Source organism: Lagopus leucura, unplaced genomic scaffold (assembly GCF_019238085.1).
Source record: "Lagopus leucura isolate 7727_CA_CO unplaced genomic scaffold, USGS_WTPT01 Super-Scaffold_100004, whole genome shotgun sequence".
Lineage (NCBI taxonomy): Eukaryota > Metazoa > Chordata > Aves > Galliformes > Phasianidae > Lagopus > Lagopus leucura.
In genome coordinates, this window is record NW_024962264.1 from 1333761 (window position 1) to 1355832 (window position 22072).

General features: G+C 38.3%; 1 protein-coding gene across 2 annotated transcripts in view; it reads left to right on the forward strand.

Annotated features, from left to right (window-relative positions):
- PDGFC (platelet derived growth factor C) overlaps positions 1-22072 on the forward strand; it is a 114610-nt gene that overhangs the window by 43915 nt on the left and 48623 nt on the right. For both annotated transcript variants that reach the window (XM_042871221.1, XM_042871220.1), the window contains exon 2: positions 20392-20587. In XM_042871221.1, coding sequence (XP_042727155.1) covers positions 20392-20587 — 196 coding nt within the window. The remainder of the gene's footprint in view (positions 1-20391; positions 20588-22072) is intronic.

A 22072-nucleotide genomic window follows, 5' to 3' on the forward strand; every position in this document is an offset into this window, starting at 1 on the left:
GATTTTTCCACATCACTGTATTTCCTGGAAGGAGGTGTTGCTTTTCTGTTAGAAGCACCTGATGCTTAGCTCTCGTTGAAGAGCTTCCCTCAAGTAGGAGCTGTGCTCTGCCTGTGTCTCTGAGCTCAGTGCTTCTTTTGCCACCTTTGGTCAATGCTCTCCTGTGCAGAGGACCACAACCAAAGCAGTCTGATTTTCTTCCTTTGGTTATCTTGGGTGTCTGTGGGTGCTGCGATGCTTAAAACTCTGTGAGCAATGTAGGTAATGCAAGAGTCCCTGGCTGGCATAGCTGTGTTTCCTTCTTCATTCTGACAGGTCTGGAGTCCGCTCAGGACTATACAGCAGGGGACACGTACAGGACCTACAGCAGGGGCACCTGTGGGAACTGGGGGTCAGCTGAGATTCTATCCAGAGTGGTGGCTTTATTATCCATTACCAGAGACAGACATCTTATTTTCTTAATTTTTTTCTCTTTTTTTTTTCCCCCCCTGCTCATATTTAGGGTACTTATGAATTAGTGCTTTTTTTTTTTTTGGTGACTTGCAAGCTCAGATGAGTTGCTCCAGTCTGCTTAATCTTGGAAGCTTCAGCTGCTGTGGAGTGAACGCCAGCCTGCCCGCTGATGAGCACATCTGTTACACTTTATCTGCTTTGTAATCCAAATCTTTGAGACCGTCTCTGTCCATATACAGTCAATTCAGTTGTGCCATTAGGGTTCGAGTACAGATGGCAAGTGTGCTCATAACAGAATCCAACTTACAGTCAGGGAAGTTATGAAACAAAAACTGACTCCTTCCATTTGTGAGCCACACAGACACAGGTTTTTATGTATTTATTTTTTTTTTGTTAGGCTTATGCTGGAATTAGGACAGATGTAGTCTCAAAAATGTTTTCCTATTAAGATTTTATTGTTTTGTTTTGTTTTAACATTGAAAATGCTCATTCAGCTGCTGTGATGGTTCTGAAGAGCACATCCTGGTAGACTTGCTCATGAATAACGCATTATCCTGAGAGCAGACCCGAGGGAAGTGGCAGAAGCTCTCTCCTTGTGTGTCATTTAGATTATTTTGAGGGTTGTAAGTTGCAAGAGTGATTACAGAAATTGGAGACCTCACAAATAGTGAGAATAAATACTGGGGTAGTATTTAGATTGGATAAGCTCTCAGATATTTTATACAAATTTATTTAAAGTGTGTTTACATATACAGCTATCAAAAATTATGAGTATTTACATATAATCTGTCAGGAAAAAAGAAGGTAACAGCAGGATGTTAGTCCTGCTAAGTTACCACTGCCAGGGAGTAGAAACAGCAGCAATGCATTATAGGGGAAAAGTATCCTATAATTAATCTCTGAAGTTTGAGAGCTTGCCTGCTTGGAAGTATTTTAAAAAGATCTCTTTATCAGATAATAAGCAAATAAAAGAGAAATGATATTTGTTGTAAGAAACATCTGCAGCAAACAATTTGCCCCTAGTGACACGTTAGTTAACACTGTAAGTGCCATTATGATTGAATGAGTATCACTTCTGTTGTTTGATCATCGAGGCAGTAATTACGTATAATACAAGCTTCAGCATAAAAGTGATTATGTGTCTTTTGTAGAGGAAGACTGAAAACTAGTTAATTATGATGTGAACTCTTCATAGCCTGTGCAGCTCTAGTAAGAGAATGAAGACAGCTGCAAGACTAAGCTTTACAGCTTCGTTGTCAGCTTCCTAACTACATTCATGTGCTACCCTGCCCTTCTGTAGGCTTCACTGGGTACCAAAATCTTTCATCTTTCTCCTCGAAATGCATCCACAGAGCCTTCTTGTTTGGTGCACAAATGCCCAGAAATTAGAAGAAAAAGAAACTAAATGATTCAGTGTTCAGACTCATTAAACACTTGCGTGCATGAGCTATAAATATCTATCCTGATGGTGTAAGACAGTCGTGCTGCTATTGCTGCAACTCTCAGACTTTCTTCGTTCTGTGTTTTCAGACTCATCGGACTTGACAGTTGTTACGCAGGAAAAGGAAGGGTGAATTTGTAGGGGAAATGCCTAAAAATGCCTTTCTGAAATGAAGACGTAATGAATAAACTTCAGAGTGTTATTATGAGCCATAATTTGGAGTTGTTTATGATAGGAGAAGTTTGTTTATCTACATACTGCTGCTGCTTAGATTTTTATCTTGCTGTAGAGGTGAAAGTAGCCAAATGAATGTGCTGAAAGAATGGAAAGCAACACAGGATTTTTTTTCTTTATGTTGGTGGTGGTTGTTATTTTGGAAAATATAGTTAATCTGCAGGAGATAAGATGTGCAAATGAAGACAGTTGTACTAACTTGGTTAAAGATAAATGGTCTTTGACCTCTACTCTGAAATGAGTGTATCTGGGATTTTCCACATAAATGGCAGAATTGTTTCTGCTAGTGGCTTCTTCTGCCTTCATCCCAAGGATTCCAGTCTTGGGAGCAAATGTGACAGCTAATAATTAAAATTTGGCAAATCTGTGGGAAGTTAAGAGAACTCCGTAGTTGGTTTTTGGGATGAAATTACTTAATCAAGGATGGATTTTGTTCCTTTTTCTTTCATAGCAATAGAGCTATGACAGTTAAAGTATCACTTCACATTTGGTGTGTGGGTGGATGGGATAATTTTTACTATCTAGATGTAAAATGTCAAATATTCCAGGTTTAACTGGGCCATTTCTTAATCTGTCATCAGTTCACTTTCTAATTCAGTCAATTGGTCAAATACCATTTTTCATATTTAATATGTGTACGAACTTTGATGTTTAATACTTCTGATTCTCAAGTCTGATATTTACGTGGTATTTTTTCTATAAGCTGTTTAAGTGTATTATGGGTTTAGATATAGAGTTGAGCAGCTCTTATGTAGTGCTGTTACGCAGGGATAAAAACGAAAAAATGCAGTGAAACATGAAAGTCATAGGAAAAAACATAAGAATGATGCATGAAATAGTACTTTTTGTCTTTAAATGAATAACTAGATACCAACTGGTACTCAAATTTCAGTCAAGACCTATGTTTGGCTGGGGATTCTTTTTGACTTGTTAGTAAGGAGTAGCAGCTGACTTTTCTTTTTTCCTTAGTGAACTGATCTTACAGACATTGACAGTATAAGCACTTTCTCTTAGGCAGAGTAAAAGCACTGGATGCTTAGAAGCACATTTGCAGCTGTTTTACGTAACATTTGGATTGCTTCCACTTTATCAGCTGTAATGTAAATGGAATAAGAAAGGGCAAGAGCAGATGAGAAGGATTCTGGTAGATTGTGTCATCAAATGACTATTAATTTGATTTGCCAATTGGCTAATTTGATCTTTCAAGTATTAATAGTGGGACGGGTCTTGGAATTTATTTTTCTAATAATAATAAAAGAATGCAACAATTCTGTTTCCCTTTTGCCTCAATGCCCCCTTTTTTCCTTCCCTTTCCCTAGACTGGAAAAGGGAGGATTAATTTCTGGTATTCTGATGATGAGATGCTGATTTAATGCTGAGCTTGTTTTTTGGTGCACACGGAAGAGCAGTTTCATGGGTGGTGTTTAGTTTTGGAGGTCACTGAATGCTTTAGGTTAATATTTTGATTTGACTTAACAACCTTTGATAGAACTGAATTTATGTGAACAATCTAAAACTGGTCTTTTAGCCCAGAGCAGTCAGTAATCTGAGCCCACTGAAGAGATAATTACATGCTCTGTTAGGAAAAGGGGGTGCCTCTCATCAGCTTTCAGGATTTATCTCTGTGAGTGGATAGGCACAGCAAGTATTTATCACTAGGTTTTTTTTCATTTGTATTTACACAGTGTCTGTAAACCTTTAACTCCTGATTTTTAACGTGGAGATAGAACTGCTTTGTCTTGAAACCACAATATGAGTAAATACTATTAAAATGAAGTTTATAACAGAAGAAGTGGGTTTTTCTCTCCTCTTATACTAACTGTAAGAAGATGAATTTACCAAGTCCCTGGGCTATTTAATTGTGAAGTGCTGATAAGCATTGGGATTACCTGATATTTCTGTGGCTTTATTTTCCAGTAGAGCTACTGGGAAGGGAGTTCTAAGAACAGGAAATCCTAATGGTTAAGATGAAATGACTCTGAATCTGGGAATACTGTCGTGCTGAATGACTTGGGGCTGAGCTGCAAGAAGTCCTGATTTGCTGGCTTCTTGCTCCCGGTGATGACTGGGGGTCTGGTCCTGTACCAAGGGTTAGCGGCTGGGGGAATAGTGCATGTGTCTGGGAGAGGGTGAGTGTTTTTGTTATCAGTGTGAATTTTAACAGCAATCGCAAGGGAAGCAAGCGATTCCGTAAATGGATAAAGCAGGCTTGCCGTCGTCTGCGGGACGTACTAACAAATGGAATGGAACCCAATTTTCCGATTGTTGGGGGTTGGAGGGAGCTGTATATGAGGAGCTGCCAAAATAAAGAAAGAAAAACTGTGCTTCCAGCCCCTTTATTAATCTAGACTATTTTTACTTTACAAAGGTTACTTTGTTTCAATTCGGCTTTTGCCTAATATTTTCCTAGATTAGTCTCTAGAAGTAGAAAGGATAATAAGCAACTCTGGACAAAGTGCAAACACAGAACCTTGTGGAAACTTTCAGTCCTTGTGGAAAATCTCCCATCCATTCAGTAAATGTCTGAAATATCCTAGGATACCTTCATTTATGGAACTGAGCTTGGCGACGGATATGAAACATAACAAGAAGGGATTCTACAGGTTTGTTGGTCAGGAGAGACAGGCGAAAAAGGAAAACACCCCTCCTGTCAAGGAAGGGAGAAAGGAAGAGTTGTGTGAGGCTCGCCAGCCTGAACCTCCACCTCTGTATATGAGAAGCAGAGGAGATCCTCCTGGAAGCTCTGTTAAGGCACATTTAATATAAGGAGGTGATCTGAGACAGTCAGCACAGCTTCATCAAGAGCTGATTGTGCCTCACCACTCTGGTGGCCTCTTGTGATAGCGTGACAGTATCTGTGGACAAAGGAAGAGCAACTGTTGTTGTCTGCCTGGCCTTGTACAAGGCTTCTGACGTGGTCTCACACCGCATCTTTATCTCTACGTTGGAGAGTTATATGTATTAGAAGGCTGAACTACTGAATTACTCAGTGGATAAATGATTGGACGGTTGCAGCCACAGGTTTGTAGTCAGTGGCTCTTTGTTCAGGCTGCTGACGATTTCTTTCAACGTGACTTAGCATTCTGTATTTCATTTATGCCTTGTGGTATATTTAACATCAATATCTTGAAATAAGCAGGAAGATTTTCATTTTTATTAGCTTTAGATATGCAGCTTGTCTCCAAAGGAATCAGAAGCAGTTTTCCTGTTACATGTCCCATTGTGAGAGAAGTCTTCCAGAGACAGTCTGCATGAGCTGAGAATGTATGATCTCTCATCAGATTTGGCCAATTTCAAACTGAGGTAATGTGGTGTTGTCCTTATTATTTACTTTCTCACTTGTGCCATGAACTCGTTGTATCTTACAGGTAGATATGAAATTACTCTTGGAAGAGCACCTAGCAATAATTAGGCCATAAAAGCTGAAAAGAGTAGCATGAGATACTATGCTAGAAGTCTTTTGTCTGTCACAGAATGAAAAAACTTGTAAATATGTAAACCTTGTAAAATCCATGAAAACTTCACGGATTAGAGTTACCTCTGCTGAACTGTGAAGTAACAAGTATTAATTGATGGAAGAGCTTGAAGATTTGTTCATCAATTCTCCAATGAATTCCTGTATATGAATGTATGTGGTTTATCTGTGCAACAGTCTGCTCATAATCCCTCATAGTTTTCATTCAAGAGCGCTTAAACAGTTTGGGTAGAAGTTCTGGATGTATGAATTTCCTCCTTTTTGTAGATTAGAATGATAATATATTAGAAGTGGGTTATTTGGATGCGTGCTTACATGTGTATCTTACTGCAGGATGCACTCTGTAAAGAGTCTAACTATCTTTAGTAAGCAGATATTTACATTCTGAAATAATGCCTTACTGGAAGTGGGAGCTGAAACCAGAGACTTGAAGTTATTGCCATGTGAAAGAAAGCATTTCTGTTAGCAACTCTGTATTTTGCAAGTTTGAAAGAAAGGTCCTATTTTAAAGTGAAATTACTTTCTTCATCCCTTGTACTTCAGCCTTTCTTATTTCAAGTCATGCATCGCCTAATTTGAACGTTCTTCTCACTATGAGGATCTATGGTACTTGCAATGAAAAGAGCCATTTCAGTAACATGGGATATATGCACTGTAATATATGTGGGAATATCTAAATATAAGTTCCAATATATTGTATATATTGTTTCCAATATAACTTCTGGAAACTTGTTGGCACATGCAGAGCCTTGCTAAGAGATCACAGCATTGAGTATTATGCTCTCAGAAACATTGATAAGCAGGCGTTTTCTTAACTTTGCTTTGTTTCTCTCATTTGTGCTTGGTTAAATATTTAACTGGTACCAGATAGCTGATAAAGTGCTGAAGAACAGGGTTGATCATGGTGTTTTGATTAGTGGTAGCTAGATGTACGTTTACCCAGAGTAACCCTGGAGTTTAGAAGCTGATTATGATTTAAACATGTTCACATGAGTAAAATCACTATTGTACATGGTTTTGAAACACTGGAAAGATATAAAGCATTTAGACTGAACTCAGCATGATCCAGCTAAAGAGTCAATGTTCTTTAGCTCTTCTATTTCTTAGAGAAGATTCATTGCCTCTATTTTATAGGAGCAGTGGTTAAGCTGCCATGTATCCATGCAACTCTTGTCTTGCAGAGAATGTGATTTGCTCAACCCTGATGATAGACGTGGGCTGAAGTGGTGGGATAAATTGCACCTGGGTCAGAAACTGTGTGAAGTGAATAGCCAGATTTAGCCTTATGGAAATAGGTAATACCATTACATACCAATTCTCCTCCTCTTTCTACTCATCACCCTCTTCTGCCCTTATGCTTTATGTCATTACGCTTGCTGAAGAACTATACCGGAGGTTAACTAAAGGCAACCGTGAATTTAATAATTGACTCTGATTTTTGTTTGATTATTACTTTTTCTGAAATGATCATCCTGAGGAAAATCACACGTTGTGCCATTTAGTTAAAATAATCACGTAGGAAGAAGCTAATTTCATCATTCACAGAATGTAGTATCACCAAGGCTGGAAAAGATCTCCAAGATTATTCAGTTTAAATGTCCAGTTACTACCACTAAACCATGTTATTAGTGCAACATCTAAATTTCTGTTGAACATTTCTTGGGGTGGTGACTAAACCATCCCCATGGGCAGCCAGCTTGAGTGCCTGACCACTCTTTCAGAGACTAGATTTTTCCTAACATCCAACTTGAACCTTCCCTGGTGCAAATTGAGGCCATTCCCTCTAGTTTTATTGCTGGTTATGTGGGAGAGCAGACTGACTGCACACTGTGCCACAGCTTCTTTTCAGGTAGTTGTAGAGAGCAATAAGAAATCCTCTAAGCCTTCTGTTCTTCAGACCAATCTGTAGCAGTTCCCTCTGCTGCTCCTTATAAGGCCTGTTCTACACCCCTCACCAGTTTCATTGCCCTTGACTGACCAGAACTCTTAGGGCCCAGCCATCTAGCCAGTGTTTCTCCATGAAGATGTTGTGGAGAACAGCATCAAAAGCTTTATTGAAGTGCACGTAGTCCACACCGACAGCCTTACTTTCATCCATTAAGCAGGTCACCTTATTAAGCAGGTCACAGGATCTGCTATTGTAAACCTATGCTGACTGGGCACAACCTCCTGGTTGACTTTTAATTGGTCCATGATTATCTGTTTGGTCCTGAGATTATCCATTCCATAACCTTCTCTGGCACTCAGGTGAGACTGATAGGTCTGCAGCTACCAGGATCATCTTCCCAGCCCTTTTTGAAGATGGGCATCACATTTGCCAGTCTCCAGTCCACCAGGACAGCCCTGGGTAGCCAGGACTGTTGAAGAATGGTGGAGGGTGATTGGCAACCACATCTGCCAACTCCCTCAGCACTCTAGGGTGCAATCCATCTGGTCCCATGGACTTGTGAGCATCCAACTTTGGGAGCAGGTCCAAAACTATGTCATTATAGATTATACAGGGCCTATTCTGCTCCCCATTCCTATCTACCAGTGCAGGGGGCTGTGATCTTAGGGAGTAACAAATCCTACTATTAAAGACTGAGGCAAAGAAGACATTAAGTACCTCAGCCTTATCCTGATCCTTGGTCACCATGTTGCACTCGGCTTCTGAAAAGGGTTGGAGATTCTCCCTAGCCGTCCTCTCCCTGTTGATGTATTTACAGAAATATTTATTGTTGTCCTTTACCTTAGTGGCGAAGTTCAGATCTAGCTGGGCTTTGACTTTTCTAATTTTCTCCCTGCACAGCTTCACTATGTGCCTGCAATCATCATAAATAGCTTGCTCACTCTTCCAAAGACCATAAACTTTCCTTTTGCTCTTGAGTTCCAGCCAAAGGTCTCTGTTCAGCCAGTCCTCCTTGAGACTTTGAGACTTCACCCAACTGTCTATAAAGTGTTTTATCCACTTCTTCATCCTGGTTGTGTGGTCTGTAGCACACTCCCATGATAATGTCAGTCTCACTGGCCCTTGCTTTTATTCTGACCCATAAGCTCTCAACCCTATAATCACCATCACTAGTTTCCATACATTTGCATTCTTTCTTAACATAGAGGGCTACACCACCGCCTTTCCTTTCTATAATTGGAATTATAACAATCTTCTTCTATTTTAAAGTTCTCTTTTTTTAATTGCCACATGGGGATTGAAAATACAGTGGAATCACTCTATAAGGATTCTGAGTAGGGAAAAATAATTTTTATTTTACTTGTTTTAACAAATATAATCCCGGCACTTAATTTTCTCATTACCTTGAGACACGTGCAATGTGATGTTAACTTTGAGTTCAACTTATTTAAACTACTGTTAACAAACACAGTTCTGTGCCTGTGAAATTAATAGTACCATGTTCAGCCTCAAGGAATTGGGATCTTCAAGTTAGGATTGGACTTGATCACAGTAGGCATCTAGAGCACCTTCTGAAAAGCATGTGAATGACTGCGGAATGATTTTCTTCAAATGTCTTGACCTAACTATCCTAGCTGACCTAGAATAAATCATCAGCAAACAGCTTTTATTTATTAGTAGACAGACAGGCTTCCGAAAGATAGCACTTGCCCAAACTTACATCTTGTTCTACCATTCAGTTCTAAACTGAAGCTGTATTTGCTGAAATAAAAGAGTGTGATGAGACACTGGACTAATGGAAGAAAAAAAAAAAAAAAAAAAAGAATCTGCATTTTCATTGCAGCAGACTGTGGTTGAATTTAAGAATTTCACTATGAATTTATCAAAATCTTTTGCTCCTGTAACAAGGAGCAGAAGATTCTACATGAGCTGATGACAGCGTTCCTGCTACCTTTCTGGTAAGAGCACTCATACTCTTAAAACTTAGGAAAATGTTTTTGGACTTTTAAGAATTTCATGTTCACTCTGAATCCATTCCTTGACCGCTGGGCTATGTAACAAGGCAGAGAGAATGTGTTGTCTGGACTGCTTGTGTGCCCCTTTCTGGAGCACTACGTGTTCCTTTACACCTCTCATGACAGTTCTAAAGCTGTACCAGCAAGACCAAGGCTCTGATTTCATTTTATACTCTTTGCTTGCTCTCTAGAATCGCAGGGGAATTAGGCAAAATGCATTTTAACTATCAATTTTCTCCAGCCCCTGCCACATGCCCATGTGTTTTCCAAAGAAACTGATGTATGCTGAAAAGTGTTACTGACACTTTAGCATGAGTTTAGGCTTAAAAAAAGGTGAAGTGACGCTTTAGAGTGAGGATCGATTGGTTGCTTGGGCATGATTCCAAGCAGTACTGAAGATGAAAGGGGAGAGCAGCAACCCTGCAAACTGCACCAGATTTAAAACTGGACATTAGATTGTGATGTGATGCTGTGAATTATCAAAGTTTGTTAAAAGAAAACAGCTTTGGACAGCAGTGCCAAGACCTTTATGAGGAATCCCATAGGTAGTTCCCTTGTATATTTCTAAAAAAGCTGTCAAATTGGACACATATCCTTAAGTAGGGTTTGGAGTGGCTTGAGACTTTAAGATTTCACTTTTCATTTTACAGTTGTGCAACTTTTTCAGAACTGGGAATGCTCCCACGTAAGCATTCTGGAAGAATTCTGGTATTCAAGATAGGCAGAAAGAGATGTTAGGTGACCCAGGAATAACAGCTTAAGCTTCATGTCTGGAATAATAAGTAATAAATTATGTGGCAGTAAGTAAGGCGTCTATGGAATAAGTCCTATAGGAATAAGGAACTACGGATGTGCTAGGGACTGAAGCCCAGATCAGTGTACCAATAGATTTCTGTGTAGTAGTGTACATAATCTTCTTAATGAAGGAAGTTGTGACTGAGGTTGTCCTCAGGGCCTTGCTGTCAGTCCTCCTTAAGAGCACCTGTTCTACTAGATTAACAAAAGGGTCTTTTGGCAGTGGTTTTGCTCAAAATAGGCTGTTGTATTGCCCATGCCACGGGACACAGTTCTTTCATTGCTGCTCTGTGACACTTCTGTGATCACACTTCCTAGAAATCTTGTCCTGTTTCAACAGAATTCTTATCAGTTACTTTAAATATTCATTGCTTGTCGTTATGGTCCATCTATAAAAGATGTCCTTGACATTCATGTGCATCAGTTCAATAACCAGCAGAGTCAGAGACATGTGGTAGTGAAGGAGTTGTAAAGAAATGTTATTGCTCTATTGGCCATTTTATTTTTCACCTTGCAGTGGATTTTGTAGCTGTGCTTGTGCTTGCTTTCTGAATTTCTTCTAGACTTGCGTATCCTTTTCTGGACAAGCATTCTTCTGATATGTTACGTGATTTAATTTCCCATTAAAAGATACTAGAAACAAGTGTTTTAAACTTAGTTGTTGACTTCTGTCTGTTTAAAATTCTTCAAATTCAGTAACAGCTGTTTTATACACATACCTGTGGATTAGTATTGATACTGCATAACCACTTTCTCCCAAATCATCTTGGGAAAGTGAACTGTACTCAAACGAAGGCATTATATTCTTCCAGAGGTTTCGTTTTAGCAGGTTAGGACCAGCTAAAATGCTTTTACTTCAACACATAGTAAAGATGTAAATGTTTATGTCCTTGAATTTGGGACTATAGTATAGTCCAGTTCTCAAAAGATCTAAATAGATCAGAAATAGTTTTGTTTTCATACTTTGTTTCTCTTGCCTTTTTGACATAAGTATATGGCAGAGCTATGTTTTTTGTATATGCAGTCCAAGCCTGAGGCAGCTTTAATCTGGCTTGTAGACCTTCCAGTAGCAATGTTATTTCTATATCAAAAGTTTGGCACAAACTTTTGAAGTTTGCATAAGACCCTCTGCATTTTTGAAGTGAACTGAACACCACGTTGGATTCACTGTTACAGTGAGTCTTGTGCTGTAGTTAAAACTAGCTGTAGATGGAGCATAATCACACCTTCGATTGCAGTGAGCAAATCCCTTACATCTTTGGGTGTGTTTTCTTTCCTTTACATGCACTGATCAATGTAATTTTTTTACTAAAAGTCTTAACCATCCTTGAGAGTTGTGTTTTCATATAGCTAAGCAGTAACAATTTTCTAAATTGGTTTGAAGAACAGCTTATTTACAGAATTTGAAATACAATGGTGACCTTTATAAATATTTGAATCACTATTATTATAATAAAGAATTAAAAGGGAAATCCACACAAATACCAGAACAATGGCAAAAGCAAAGCAAAACACTTCAGGACTGATATTTATAAAGATTCGGGTAGCATCTTTCTTTTTTTTAGCTCCGATAGCATGATGAAGACAGGATTATATTTTTTCATTCTGAATAAAACTGAAAATGAGATGTAGCTACTTAACGCATACCGTATCCATAGAGTCTATTTATTCAGGCTGAATTCCACATGGACCATGGATAATCTTTTTTCCAAATGTTTACTAGTGTCTGCTTTTAACAAGTGCCATGCAGTATAAACTGAAGGAACCATAAAGAAAAGGGGCATAATAAAATTAAGCCTTGCTTTTCAACAGTCTAAATGGAGATCAAGAAGTGAAATTTTTGAATGGGTCAGATTAAGGAATTTTTTGTAAAGGACATGATTCACATGGATTTTAAAGGGGAGGGGGAACCATATCTAGTACTAGAAAATGAGATACGCAAAGAAGTTTTAAGAGCTGGCTTTGAAACTAATGCTTTTAACTGACATTGAAAGAGATCCAGACTAATTTCACAGCTTTGTTGAAGCTATCTTATTGAACTATTAAGCCACTCTATGCACAGTTTAGTAAATTGGGGGAATACTGCTGCTTTTGTGGTTTTTCATACCTTGCTCAGGCTGTATAGTCATTCAGGACAGACTGATAATTTTTGTTCACCTGTGTGGTTTCTAGCACTAACAAATCTAATTTTGGATGTGGTTTTTAAGTCCTGTCTTAATAACATTCAAAACAAATTCTAAGTGCTATGTTCAAGCACTTATGTGCAATGTTTTCTGCATTTGCAAAACCATTCTGTGGTGCAACCATATAGGTATTATTTTAGTAATAACTTCTGGTGTTTGCTTGCATTTAATTAAGAATTTAGTTAGCTTTCCTAAGTCAATGTCCTGTAAAAATAGCATCAACAAACCTATATCACATTTTTGAGTAGCAGAACAATTGAAAAGGTTACTTATTTTGAATATATTGGCAATCTTCTCCGCTCAAATTCTCAAGCACTTCAAGGTGTAATTTTTTCCCCTTTAAAGAAAGTAAATAACTGTAATCTCTAAGTAGGTGTAAGTATGTCCAGTTGGACAACTGTTTTCTGGTTTACTGTTTGTTCTTATTTCCTGGTCTCTCTCACTTTTTAACCCTTACAGGATTTGTCTTCTACAGACATTTTTCGTGTATATTAAGTTGTACTTTTCCAAAGAGACTTGCAATTCTCCCAGTCCAAGACCATTATATCTTTTAAGAGTTTGGAAATAGCTTGTCTGAGCTTCAATAAGATGGATGGTTACTCATTTCACCTTGCTTATTAACTGGTACTGAAGTGCAGAATATGTCAAACTACTCTTTTTGTTCGGGGAGGGGAAAATAAGCTACAGAAAATATCAACTGTATTACTTAGCATATTGATTATCAGGAATATAGAAGAAAACAAAAATATTAACAAACATTCCATTATAGGAAGTTGTGGAAGTGGAAGAGGGGTTTTATGATACAAAGATGAGAAGATGGTGGTGACCTCATGCTATTGGGGGATGGTCAGGCATTTAGCTTTTATCTTTCATCTGCCCTTGATGCTGTTGATTGTGAAGATGCTTACTATTTGCCAGTCCTTGCAAGAACAGAGGAAGTGATGACATTTTTTCCCTCTTTTTCTATTTGTTTTCTTTTTCATCTCCTCTCCATGTCTCCCTCCATCTTCTATCAAAAAATCTGAGTAGTTGCACATTAAGTTGTTGCGTTTTGGGTTTTTTTTTTTGTCATCGCAGTAACGTGAATAAAAATATTTTTAAATAAAGCATTTGAAGTGAAGAAAAATGGAGACATAAACAACTGTTCTTTTTCAGTCCGTAAAATAGTTATTTTTTTCTCTTGTGGCTGATTAAATGTGATTTTTCTACTATATCTAATAGAATAATTGCATATAGATAAAAGATATATGTGTAGTTGTTATCCAAACCATGTAGACTAAGGAAATATTCTTTGAAAGAAGCAGCACCGTAAAATGTTGCTCAAGGTTTGTGCTTTCATGATTGCCTAATGTGCTTTTTTCTTACCTACAAAGAATGGATGAGGAGTCAGAGTAGTTTCTCAGTGTTTCATTCCACTCCCATATTTGCCAATTTGGAATTATTTTACATCCAGTCTGAAGTCTCTTCAGTATGTACACCCTTACAATTATCAACACCTTTTAACATCTTAAACAGCTGTATTGCCCATTTTTGTATAGTAGTACACCCACAAATAAAATTCTTCTTGCAACAATCAAGTGTAATGTATTGCTTATAAAACTTTGTGCTGGAAATACTACCTCTTTGTTTGGATCTCCAACACAAGTCCTGATTCTGGTTTAATTCAGTAACTAATCGGAAGAGTCTTGAGTTGAAGGCAGAATTTTCTTTCCTTAGTATGGCTGTATCTGTCTAAGAAGGTTCAGGTCCCTTGGGGTGGTAGTTCTGTAGTTTAACAGAAGAGGGTTGAGGTAGGGTGCAGTCCAAAGCTGGAATGTGTGTATACTCTAGGTTTGATAGTATTTTGCATATTCATATTTATTTTAGGACATTTATCATCCCATGGCTAAAAAAAGGCGGATGCTACTATTATAAGTTCATTATATGATAAATATTTCAACATCATTAGGTATTTAATAGAGATGGAATTCCTTTCACGTTCAAGCCAACAAGAGCTTAAATATTTATTCCAGTGCAGCCAAGACTTTACCTGTGAACACTGGAATAAAGTACTTACTGAAACACTCATGAGTAATTAGATCTTAGAGCATGTGATAATACAGAAAGTTATCTAACATTTAAAGAAAAGGAATTGGCTAAAATGCACTGTATATGTAGTTTTAGAAGGTATAGAGGAATTCAGGACTAAGTTTGCCTTCCACAAGCATTTGGTCTTAAAATAGATCTCAAGAGATTACTTTTATTTTTAAATTTGCCATGCATTAAAAAAAGCAACAACAACAAAACCCCACAACAAAAACCCAAACTGTTTAATTGCCATGCTCTTTTCAAAGCAAAAGCCAGAGTACAAGGCAAAAAAGGCTGGCAGGATACGTGAAGGTTATAAACTCATGAAGTAAAATATCAAAAGTCTAAACTTTTTTTATTTTCTTGATGCAGTTTGGAATCAAAGAAAGTTTGTTGGTGTGTGATTCGTTTGATTAGTCACGAATGTCTTCTGCAAGGCATGAAGTCATGCTCTGTTCTCCAATGACATCTTTCCCTCCTCACACCCCGTTTCTTTTGTCCTTCCCTCATGACCAGCTGCCAAAACTCTGGGTTCCTGAAGATCTATTAGAAGCCTTGCTCTTCTCTGCTCATCCTGTCTCTGTGAACTCCTTCACATCATGCTTTTTACATAGCTACAGGAGAAGGACCTTTAACCAGCAGTTAAATCGTATATGTTATTCAGTGCTTAAGGCAATGAAATGGGAGAAATTGTAGGATTTTAAAATATAATAATAATAATAGTGAAACATATACAGTCCTGTACACATTCCTGTACTTGTGTAAATCAGCAGTTTTCTTGTTAGAAGGTGAATTTATCATGTGTGAGTTGACAGCTTATTTGTGTATATTGCCTGTAAACTTTGTAAACTTCTCTTTCTGGTTATTTTTTAGTAATATCTGAAGAATCACACTAAGATTTCAAATAGGTAGCTGTATCAAAGCATGGAAGCAACTCAGAATCAAACCTCCACCAAAGGCATGACGTGTTTTAGAAATGTAACCCAGAAAACCACAAGCCATTCTACTTAAAGCTATCTTAGAAGATACAGCAGGCCTGTGTGAAGTTTCCTTTGCTCACTAGTTGAAAAGGTGAAAATGAAAACAAGCCCTTGTGCTTCAAAAGCACAAGGTGGTACTTTCTCGCGGTGCTTGAGGCATGATGGTTTGGAAGAATAGACTGCTTGCTGGATAGGGTGAAGTTGGCTTGACTGCCAGGCTTTAAGACTTGGTGCCTAGACAGTGAGTGGAGGTGGCAAAGATGGTCTTGTTTATGGGCAGAAGGAAGGGCCATAAGGGGCAGTCTGACAGCAGATTTAAGAACAGCTACAAGCATGACCTGGTGGCCAAAGCAACCCTGTCCTCTAAAAAATAAAATAAAAATAGTAAAAAGAACTGATCAGGATTTCAGCTAGAAAGGTTCAGATTCAGATGAGGAAAAACATCTTATATTGGAATTAAATATGTCACTGGAGCAAGTTATCTGAAGACACTATGGAGAATATATCTGTGCAAGTCTGGGAGTTGACAAGAAAATGCCAGCCGTCAAATGTGTGACATGCTGTGGTGTGAGCAGGAATTGTGACCCAACCAAGAGCTTGGGCTGTAGGTCTCACAGAGCAGCATTTGTACGATTTTGAATGTTTTTGCGCCAATATCCAGTGTACACGTGAACAACATCAAGCTGAGCTGTTTGCCTGCTGTTTTCTGCTAGTAACAGGCCATTTTCCAGTTTTTCCTTTGTGTCTGGAAAAAGAGTTAAATTTTGCTGCTACATTCAGATAATAGCTATGAAGCGCCTGGAGGCAAGTGAACCAGAGACAGAGGATAGAAAGAGGTATTCTCATATTCCTTTAGTTATTACTTCTGAAAGTAGGCTTGCTGCTTTTTGAAAGTTTGGAAAAAATACCATATTATGTTACATTTCAAAGGGCTTCTTCTACAAAGCTTGTTTCTGTACATAGTGCGGAGAGTTGTAGAAATTGCATGGGATTGTTGCAGGAAATCCTTTCAAATAATGATAATATTTGAAAAGAATGCATCCCTTTGAAGTTCTATGGTAATGAACAAATAGCTATCTTTTGTTGGCAAGTTTTAAGGCAGAAGACTTAAACGTATTGCATTGCTGTATATCAGAAAGAGCTCTAATCTTAATCTGTAAATATTTAGAGTTGAATTTTCTGTATTTGAACTTGGCGTTGTTTTTTGAAGCGTTGATAGCCTTATATGGCTATTACTCAAAGCCTAGAAGTGGTTTTTCGTAGCTAAGGACTCCAGAATGAAATAAACAAGATTGTCTATGAGCAATCCGTGATTGGTAGGACTCTGATCTTGTCCTATTTACAGAAAAAACTACTTTGAGAAATCAGTGAAGGCTGAACAAAAAGCATTTTAAAAACTGATATTACCGGCGCTGTACCTCCAACGAAAATCCGCCCTCAGAGCGGCACCCAGGGGCCAAGGCTGTTTCTCCTCGATGCTCCAGAACTGCATCTGATTTGTCTGAGTTTTACCCTTGACCCCTGCCAAAACGTAGCGATTGCAACCTACCAGGAAGAGGTATTTGCTATATTTAAGAAGTGTCAGCAGTCATCTTTGTGAAATGTATTGTGCCCATGGGGGAAGAGGCCTACTTTGAAGTAGGCAGGAATGAGCTTGTCTCATCGGTGGGTTTAATTTCAGTTTACAGTGGCATCTGCTGATCTCTTGGTGATACCGTGGTTTTTCATCTGTGTTACCGTTGCAGTGGAGGGGTTAGGCACCGCCGTGCATTCAGAATGTCTGGAATCTTGTAATTTTCAGGTGCGGGCTTTCTACATTGATAGATAAATCTGGCGATAGCATCTTGCACCACATCAAAGACTACTGTGGCAACTCATTCTTCAGCTTCGGGCCCTGTGATGCTCGTACAGTCCTTCCCTAAGAAGTGTAACCATGCCGTGTCCCTGGGTCAGCTCAGGGGTTTTCCCCATCTGCTGTGCCCCATTTCCAGGACCTTCTCCTGCAGGTGATCTCTGCTCACTTTTTGAAGCCCTGTCTCTCCCCCTTCCCTTGTGCGATAGTGCTGCACTAAGGCTAAGGTGGCACCTCGCCTCTTCTGGACTGATGCTTCTCAAGTTGATCTGTGCTGTCTGAAAAATCATGATCCATTTTTATCTTTTTTTTTTTGAGGGGGCTATGAGATGTTAATAGCAAAGCAAACAGGTCACAGCTGTTAGGACTGATAAATGTATAGCTTTGGATCTATACAGCTGACCACTGTAAATCTGGATGAACTTGTTACTCCTTTTTAAGCCTAACCCTGAAATAAAGCCAGAAATTGTAAAGTCATTCCAGAGAAGAACAAGAAACTGTAGTCTCAACTTAGTTACATTCAGGTGGCTGTGCTCCTCACACAAGTTACCCAAAAGAAATTCTCTGAACATGCACAAAATCAATAGGCGAAGGCTAGTTTTTTGCAGTGTGGTGGTACAATTAGTTTATGTAGAATGGATGAAAAAGAATATTGCAGCTTATCTGAAAACAAATAACAAGCCTCATTCTCCAGTGACGACAGTTACTTTCCTTTGTGGCCATAGAAAATAATTCTTTTGCAGAAGAAATTCCACTGTGTGAGAGCAAATATTTGAAATGGAGCAAGTGATATGTGTGAGAATTTGATATGTTTTTGGAACAGTGCTGTGTAAAAGACATTTTTCCTTTCCAAACGGAGGAGCTGGAGATGCTGGGGATGCTGCAAGTCCCATTCATTAATTTACAGCATGCCTTTTTGTTCCTTTGCCTCTCTTTAGTGACTTCTTATTTGCTAAGGCTGGACTGCTTACAGAACTTAACTGCATTGAGGTGGTTGTCCTTGTCCCAGTGATACAAAAGAAGTACGTTGTGAAATATGACATGATTTGTAATCCTGTGTGTGCTTTTTCAAGACAAAAAAGAATCACTGAATATAGTGTCATCAATGAAATAAGGTTCCTTTGCATACTTTAGAAATAACACTCTGGTGTACTAATCTCTGGGAAAGTCACTTTTATTACTGTTGGCTGCTGTGTTTAATGTGGAGCTCCCTGCTGGTGTTCTATACGTTATTGAAAGAATGCTTGTGTCTTAGCTAACAAAACAAACAAACAAACAAAAAAACCAAACAAACAAACGGGGAGGTGTCTAAATTAAGAATCTAACTCTTGTGCGTCCTTTGTGCTTTTTTTCTTATTACTGCATGTTGTTCTCCTTGTGTGTCTGCAAGGCTGTCAGTCCTCTGTAATAGTGTGTGAATACTGGCAAAACCACACTCCTTCAGGTTTATGTAAGCAGCAATTCATTTAAAGGAAAAAAATCCGTTTTCATACCACAAGTAGAAGGCATGGGTCCGTCAGAATAGAAGGCAAAAGTCTGTCAGACTTTAAATTACAGTTAAATATAGATTAATTCCTTTAAAATTGCAATGCTGTTTGTATAGGTTTCTTTTCTTGCAGTACATTCATTTAGCTGTCAGCCTTTACATGTTGCTGTAATGAGGTATGATTGCAGTGCATGTTTTCATTGTAGACTGAAGCACAGACTTTTTACATAGTTTCAAATGTATTTTCATCACCGTGCTGTTTATATAACAAACAAAATGAAGTAACTAACTGACAAAACTAATTGCCAAAAAGAAAATAACGTGAATTACTCCCCAGTACAAAACTATACATGTGTTTAGTTACTAAGGTTATTAATTAGGTAACTGAGGATTGCTATGGTTTACTGACTGCTATGTCAAACTTGACTATATACAGATTTTTAGAAAAGGTCAAAGACAGTAGAGGTCTTGTGTTGTAGCATAAAGATTTTTTTCCTTTGATGTGCTTATGGAACTGAATTTTGTCATTTAGAGATCTCAACGTTTTGTGTCATGATGTTGAGAAGTATTCGGATTAGATCAGTGCCTCCTGTTTGCAGCTGAGTCTTCCATGCAGACTGATTCCAGCTGCTGAATATGAGTTCCTGGGAATGCTGGGCACTTGGCAATGAGGTTGTTTGAGTTATTGTGAGGAGAGTTGTGTCCCTGACAGTCACAGTGACCAATCACCAGAGGAGTCCTTTCCTTTCGGAAACTCCTCACAGTTGTGAATTCATCACCCAAAGAAACTGTTTCAGTGCTTCTGTGTGCTTTTGAGTCCAATGTAGTCAGCGTATGTCTTTTGAGTTCGTTTACTGCCACATAAAACGTTTATTTTTACGTGCATTTTGTAGTCTAACAAAGCTGAAGTATTTTAAGGGATGCCCTCTATCGGAAATTGTCAGTAAATGTCTAATTTCATATACTTGCTAACTACCAAATAGCACATCCCAGACATGCTCCTGCATCAGGCTATCGTTGGCCAGTACAGCCCTCGGCATGGATGCAGCCATCAAAATCCTGATTGCTGGACCCAGTAAATGTATAAGTCTCCTCTAATGAGAGACAAATTTAAACCAGCCCTTCTGTGTGGTAGGCATGAGGTGTGAGCAGGCCTGCTCTTCCACCCTCAGCTGATTTCTCTGCACTCCCCAGTAGCAAAGAACTGGAGCCATCAGCAGCCTGCATGATTAAGTCCCTTTGGCTGCTGGACTTCTGTGAGGGCTCCAGTCTTGCATTTACGTGTTGGAGTTGAAGGAACTATGCAGTCACATTTCTCTTACCTCCACTTGAACTTGTGTTCTGTTTTCTGACCAACAGTTGGAGCTTTATCTCTTAATCTGTTTTTACTAAATAGATTTTCTAGACAAAATGAAGAAAAAAGCCATCAGAAGAAAGGGACTTTTTCTATGCATGCTATGCTCTTTAGGAGAAGGGAAAGAAATACAGTATTGATGTGTCTGTTTTTCTCTTTTTACTACAGGAGTGCAGGATCCTCAGCATGAGAAGATAATAACTGTGACTTCTAATGGAAGTATTCACAGCCCCAAGTTTCCACACACATACCCGCGCAATACTGTACTAGTGTGGAGATTAGTAGCAGTAGATGAAAATGTATGGATACAGCTTACTTTTGATGAAAGATTTGGGCTTGAGGACCCAGAAGATGACATTTGCAAGTAAGTGACTTTTGCTTAACTTACAAAATATCTTAAAGAAGATATGGGGGATGGAACAAGAGTATTCCTCAGGTTTTGGAAAAGTATTACACCTGCACGTCAATTTATCTATGAAAATGCATCTCTGATGTATTAGCTACTGATTTTCTTTTGCAGTGCTAGGAAAGCATTTCATGCTTGAAATATCATTTGAATGTCATATCCTGCTTTGATGTGTTCCTGGGGAGGTATTTCACAGCAGTTTTTCCTTTCCAAGTAGGTTTCTTTTGCTTTATTTCCCCCCCCCTATTTTAGATTTTGTTTTTTTTACTGCTCTGTATGTTTCAGTTTTTCTAATTCATTAGTCTTCATTTATTTGTATATCTCATATCAGTTTTTTGTTGGTTTTTTTTTTTTCAATTTTGGATTTCTTAGGGGTTATTTTTGAACTTATTCTTATTTTGGAAGTTGTGGTTCATAACGGATGGACAGATACCTTCATAATTCTGAAGAGAGTGATTGTCAAGGCTATGTAAATATATCAAAATACCAAGTACAATAAGCATATGTTTGCTCGGATGAATGCACTCCCTTTTTAAATGAAAACTTAGCTTGCTTTTTCTTTTCTTTGCATGTGGCAGAGTGAAGTGAGGTGAAAGAAAATCCAGGTAGGGTGACTCATTCGTCCACTTGCAAAGAAAAAAGTAAGATAAGTTAAAGTATTTTCAATCTTAAAGCTTGAATATTATTTTAATGGGAGTACATTTATTTAAAGTAAACAAGGTGATGAATGCAGAAGTACTAATCAAATTAAAAAGCAGTCATATGGTCACTCATAATCTTCACCCACTCGTTATCTTATCGTGCTCATATTCGTGCTTGTGTACCAGGAAGCTGGATGTGTGCAAATCCTGACGTGTGCACTTTCGAGGACACATTAGTCTTTTTAACTTTGAAGATTCGACCCTCTGAAAAAGAAATTTTGTTGTTTTTAACAAAGAAAACGCAGAGATAATGTTCCTATATAGTTTAAATTCAGTAATGTTGTCAGTAAAGGAAAGGAATATGTATCTTTTTTCCGTGAAGTCAGTACAAATAATTGACAAGGAAATAAAAGTGCAGAGTTTAACTTCATAAAGCAATTCTACACAGCCCAGTTAAGTTACTGAGTTATCAGAGTAATATCTCTTCATAAGTAATGTCTTGCTTCTTAGCTCTTATGTTCTTACTAAAGTTATTTCATCTTCTTTCTACCTTCTGCAGAAAAGCTGAGGGTTTTTGTTGCCTGCATTCTATTTATGACTGCTCTGTTTCTGCCATCTTGAAGGTCACAAATCAATGTTGTTGTTGCAAGAGTGGTTTCTCAAGACCAAGTTTATATGACAAAGAACAGAATAAAATATAGAATCATGAAACCTTAGAGTTGGAAGGGACCTGTGAAGGCCAGCTAGTTCAACGCCTCTGTGGTGAACAGGGACACCACAGCTCCATCAGGCTGCCCAGGGC